The sequence below is a fragment of the Microcaecilia unicolor genome, chromosome 13 (assembly GCF_901765095.1).
Source record: "Microcaecilia unicolor chromosome 13, aMicUni1.1, whole genome shotgun sequence".
In the NCBI taxonomy this organism is placed as follows: Eukaryota; Metazoa; Chordata; class Amphibia; order Gymnophiona; family Siphonopidae; genus Microcaecilia; species Microcaecilia unicolor.
Window position 1 is genome coordinate 40,528,653 of NC_044043.1, and position 6,000 is coordinate 40,534,652.

Genomic DNA, 6,000 nt, shown 5'->3' on the forward strand with positions numbered 1-6,000 from the left:
AAGTCCTCCCGCACATTCCTCAACCTTCACCCTCCCAATTGTAAAGGCGTGAAATACAAATCAATGCATGCATCAACCTTCTCCTATACAAGCACACAGCTCTGGAACACACTGCCACGAAATCTAAAAACAGTCTACAGAATGACCAATTTCCGCAAACTCCTGAAAACTTATCTCTTCAACAAAATATATCACAATGGACAACACGCGTAACTCTACATTCTTTAAGAGATCCAGGAACGTTCTCTAATGCCTTTTGCTCTCACTATCATGTACCTAATGCCCATAACTTTAACACTATCTCACCATCATACACACAAAACCTCTGCTAACACAAATGTCTATTCTTTTCTACTTCAATTACCATGTATCTCTCCACCATGCACCAATACCTGTTGTAAAACCAAATGTATATTCTTTTCTATGTTCAGCATCCACGATGAATTGTAAGCCACATTGAGCCTGCAAAAAGGTGGGATAAATTGGGATACAAATGCTATAAATAAATAAATACATTCATCAATACTATGAACATAGATTATCAGAGTTTATTTGACCTCTGACATTACTATAAATAGGATTACTGCTCTTTACCATACATGGTAAACGTGAGACTACTTGAAACACTGAAAAACAAAATCAAACTCTTAGGAGTATGGATAGACTCACACCTCAATATGTCCTCACAAATAAACAATCTGATATGTAAAAGCTTCTTCAAAATTACAATTTCTCTGGCACATGAAACATCTACTTGACCAAACCCATTTCCATCTTGTAGCACAGCCTATGGTTCTTACAGGACTTGACTATAGAAATATAGTCTATTTAGGACTACCAGCCAAATCACTGAAATGTCTGCAAATTGTCAAAAATGCAGCAGCTAAATTGATAGGTCACTGGTCTGATCACGCTACACCATTTCTCGGAGGGAGGACGGGGGGGGTTGGGGGCAATTCTCTACTCATCTCCAACGTTCTGCGGCTGGCTGGTGCCGGCTTCCCTTCCCTCTCACTGATCCGCCCTCTGCCGTCATCGTGAGGGCGGACCAATGGGAAGTGTGTTATGAACCCAGGCATCCAGACGCAGAACGTTGGAGGTGCAAATTATTATATAGGATGAGTTCCAAAGACTATCAAGTTTCATATTAAATATGATCTCACATAAACAATTATGCTGAACCATATCTAGCTACTTAATAAAATGTAAAAGTAATATTGCTTACTGTATACTGACCAGTTCCACTGCAAGTTATTACTAATTAAAGTTAGCTAATCTTTTGATAGCAAACTGTTAAATGTAAACTGCTTAAAACTTGCCGGTAAACCAGGTTATAAATGTCAAATTAAATCTAACTTGGTCAAGTGACTATATACAAATCTTTTGGAAAGACGTTTTTCTACTCATTACATTTTAGATGGTTTCACCGCACCTTCCCTAAAAATCTGTCTTTTATGTTGCCTACATGTGTGTCATTTGTTTCAAAACTTTATCACTAGCTGATGTACGTGCTGCATGACACTGTTAATTATCCTCCACAGGGCTGGATTAACATTACATTGGGCCCTAGGCTGCTTATGTACCTAATATATGCTAGGGGAAAGGGGATGGGATTTGATATACTGCCTTTCTGTGGTTACAACCAAAGTGGATAACATATTACATAGCGGTACTTATTTTATACCTGGGGTTGTAATACTGCAACAATGTCAACATCTTGATGTGTGGAACCGCTGTATCATCTTTGAGATCACAAATTATACACACCTTTTCTGCACAAGGTGTCCATGCTGGATGCAAGTACTGGAAGCAGGACAAATCAAGTGCCATCCCTGCCCAGTCCATCCTCACAACCATGAGCTAAAGCAAATCATTTGGACAGAAGGAGGTGATTGACTGGCACAGGCACTGGCTCCAGGCCAGGTGTTACTACTATTTCCTCAACACAATTCTATCAACAGGACCAGATTAAGGTACATTACAAAGGGACCCCTAAACTCTCAGACATGTTCCTAGTTTGTCTATACCCTAATCCAGTTCTGATCCTCGACTAAATTCTAGATATCAAAATGTTTTAGTACACATAGGGAAATAAAAATCTATTTAGCAGAGGATGTTATGATAAAATGTCAACAAAACGTGATGACTTGGGTTATTTTTCAAACGTAAGTATTTCATAAATTATAATAACTGTATTCATTGCGACACTTTACATATCTTCATATTATATAACTAAAGTTTGCAGTGTCTGAGGAAGGTATTCATCGAAAAAATCTCAAAGTAAACATTTTTCAAAGTATAAAAAGAAAAACGCTTCACGATGAATGTGGTAAACACAGTTCAAAACCTCACTTCCATCAGCCAGTTATCAACAGACTATGACAAGAAGCCGGTTTCGTTCCACCCGGTCCGCGGTTTTCCAAAATGAGCGGCTTCAAGGGAGTCAATTCGGTACGGGTACGATAAAGGGGTCAGACCCTGCCCGCTGATGCACCCAGGTGCGTTTTCCAAGCGAGCCCGGGGCTCCTTAGGCCGCGCCTGGTTCCCGTTCTCCACTTGAGCCGCTTTCCCCCAAGTAAGTACTGAACGACGTCGGGTTTCTTTTTACCTTCAGACCGAGAATCTGCGCCCGCCTCTGCCATGACCTCTCGTTCTCCCCTCAACCCTCCCGCCCAGTCACGGGGCTCAAGAAGAGGCGCCGCCACAAGACTCGAACTGCAACGACCACCACCTCCTCCTCCTCATCCTGACAGTGGAGAGAACCTGAGCATTGCGCAGGCGCGGGCAGAGGTCACGCGAACGGAGCACGTGGCTGAGAGGGCGGAGCATCTGTGACAGAGATGACAAGGGTGTATTGAAAGCGCGTTCGGTCAAAAGTTGAAATCAGAGGTTGCGTTTTGAACTACTACTTGACCTATGGAAATTGACGACCTCTAAAGACAGCATGTGTCAGCAAGGCCAAGCCAAGCTCATTTATGCCATATTTTTGTAGCGCCAAAAAATGGCATGCACTGGGGGTGGGGAACCTCTGCCAGGCTCCTGTGGTAGTCCGGCAGTAATTCCGGATTGACGCACAGTAAGCCCATTGCCACACACCAATCCTTTAGTAAAAGAGCCCTCACAGAGTACTTGAGGGCTTAGGTATCCCTGCATTCTTGTTATTTCTAAATTTTGAAATGGATTATATGACTAAAAACTTTTCATAAAGTAGATATTTTCTAAATTTCTGTGCCATAGAAGCTGGAACTCATCCCCCCCCCCCCCCCCCCATGGAAGTGCATTGGGCCTTTTTTGGGAGTTATTTATTATGATCAACCAGTCCAATTTCGACAATTTTCAAACTTGTGTCTGTTTACCTGTTTTTCCCCACATCCCATTCTGTTAAATATTCAGAGTTGTTTTACCCTCAGAAAGACAGAAAGACACTGCTGCTCCTTGTGATCTTGGGCAAGTCACTTAACCCTCCATTGCCTCAGGTACAAACTTAGATTGTGAGCCCTCCTGGGACAGAGAAATATCCAGAGTACCTGAATGTAACTCACCTTGAACTACTACTGAGAAAGGTGTGAGCAAAATATAAATAACAAAAAAAGAAATAAAAATAAAATAAAGACGGCTCAACAATACAAAAAGGTCATTTGCAGTGATTATTATTTTATTTATTTATTTGTTACATTTGTATCCCACATTTTCCCACCTATTTGTAGGCTCAGTGTGGCTTACATAGTACTGGAGAGGCTCCGGTGTGAACAAATACATATTATGTATAACATGTCTATGATTCCTGTATTCTTCTCCTCTGAGTTCTATAAAAATTTGATAGTATATTAATAGATTTTTTTTGTGGCAAGGTAAGAAACCTAGAATAGCACTGCGTACTTTGCAGAAAGCCAAGGATTGTGGTGGAGTAAATTTTCCCCACTTTCTTAACTATCATTTGGCTTTTATACAGAGACAGGGGATTTTGTGGTTGTGCATCACTAACACTGACAGACGGCAATCCTGGTTCAAGCTAGAATGTACTACAGTGCTACCAATGCAATTAACATACTGGGCACCTTTCTACCTAAGAGGCTACAAACTAATTCCATTGTGACTTCTACTTTTAGGGCTTTGAAAGATCTGGGTGCTATACTTTCCATAAGGATTAAGGACTCAAAGCAAATACCAGACTGATGGATTTCAAGAGGATGAGAGTCCAGTTAGTCTTTATGGATACAGAATGATTTATGGTCGATTAAACATCTTATGATGGGCAAAGAGCAATGCCATTTTCAGAGCTGAGACAGAAATTCTATCTTTCATTGATACAATGTTTTATATGGCTTCAGTGTAAGCACACTCTTCGAGCATGGCATAACGACTTTACTATGCTTGCCTAAATTCTGGAATCCATTGATTTTGAGATATGTGGGAACAATATAAGCTCTTTGCCTCAACTATCTATAAGTAGTTGTAACATAGTGGAGTTCAGAACATGAGGTCTCAATTACTCAATTACTCAAAAGCGCATGGTTCGGGAAAAGGTATCTTGCAAAGATACCTCACAAACAGGGAAGATAGGGTTTCTGGATAGTGAGGTTGCACAACAGACCGTGGTAGGCCAGGTGCCCTTAAATACAACTAAAGATCAGACAAAAGATGTCAAATCAATAGTGTCAGGTACTAAGCATCATGCAAATAAGAACAACAAACATACTCTGAAATGTCTATATGCAAATGCTAGGAGTCTAAGAAATAAGATGGGAGAGTTGGAATATATTGCACTAAATGAAAAATTGGATATAATAGGCATTACTGAGACCTGGTGGAAGGAGGATAACCAGTGGGACACTGTCATACCGGGGTACAAAGTATATCGTAATGATAGGGTAGACCGGACTGGTGGAGGGGTAGCATTGTATATTAAAGAGAGCCTTGACTCAGATAGATTACAAATTCAGCAGGACACAAATCACACCTTTGAATCACTGTGGGTTGAAATTCCATGTATAAAAGGGAAAAAAATGGTGATAGGAGTGTACTACTGTCCACCTCGCCAGGATGAGCAGGTAGACACAGAAATGATAAAAGAAATCAGAGACGCGAACAAAATGGGCAATGTGATAATAATGGGTGACTTCAATTATCCAAATATAGACTGGGTAAATGTAACATCGGGACACGCTACAGAGATACAATTCCTTGATGAAATCAAGGACAGCTTTATGGAGCAACTGGTGCAGGAGCCGACGAGAGAAGGAAAAATTCTAGACTTGGTCCTTAGTGGAGCGCATGATCTGGTGAGGGACGTTATGGTACTGGGGCCGCTTGATAACAGTGACCATAATATGATCAGTTTTGACATCAACCTTGAAGTAACTGTACACAGAAAGTCAAATACGTTAGCGTTTAACTTTAAAAAAGGAGACTATGATAAAATGAGAAGAACGGTAAAAAAAAAACTTAGGGGGGCAACTGAGAGAGTAAAAACTGTACAACAGGCGTGGACGCTGTTCAAAAATACCATCCTGGAGGCCCAGGCCATACATATTCCGCGAATTAGAAAAGAAAGACGGAAGTCCAAAAGACACCCGGCTTGGTTGAAAAGTGAGGTGAAGGAAGCTATTAGGGCTAAAAGAAATGCCTTCAGAAAATGGAAGAAGGAACTGTCTGAAAATAACAAGAAACAGCATAAGGAGTGTCAAAGCAAATGCAAGGCGCAGATTAAGAAGGCCAAGAGGGAGTATGAAAAAAAGATAGCATTAGAGGCAAAAAAACATAGTAAAATTTTTTTTCGGTATATTAAAAGCAGGAAGCCGGCAAAAGAATCGGTTGGGCCGCTGGATGACCGAGGGGTAAAAGGGGCGATCAAGGAAGACAAAGACGTAGCGGAGAGACTGAATGAATTCTTTGCTTCGGTCTTCACCGAGGAAGATTTGGGTGGGATACCGGTGTCAGAAATGGTATTTCAAGCGGACGAGTCTGAGAAACTTACTGACTTCACGGTAAACCTGGAGG

The 6,000-nt window shown here is 41.1% G+C and overlaps 1 protein-coding gene across 2 annotated transcripts in view; it reads right to left on the reverse strand.

The window, feature by feature from the left end:
- Positions 1 to 2,735, reverse strand: part of RABEP1 (rabaptin, RAB GTPase binding effector protein 1) — a 148,566-nt gene extending 145,831 nt beyond the window's left edge. For both annotated transcript variants that reach the window (XM_030222557.1, XM_030222556.1), the window contains exon 1: positions 2,609 to 2,735. In XM_030222557.1, coding sequence (XP_030078417.1) covers positions 2,609 to 2,642 — 34 coding nt within the window. In that variant the 5' untranslated portion in view covers positions 2,643 to 2,735. The remainder of the gene's footprint in view (positions 1 to 2,608) is intronic.
- Between the last annotated feature and the right edge of the window lie 3,265 nt (positions 2,736 to 6,000).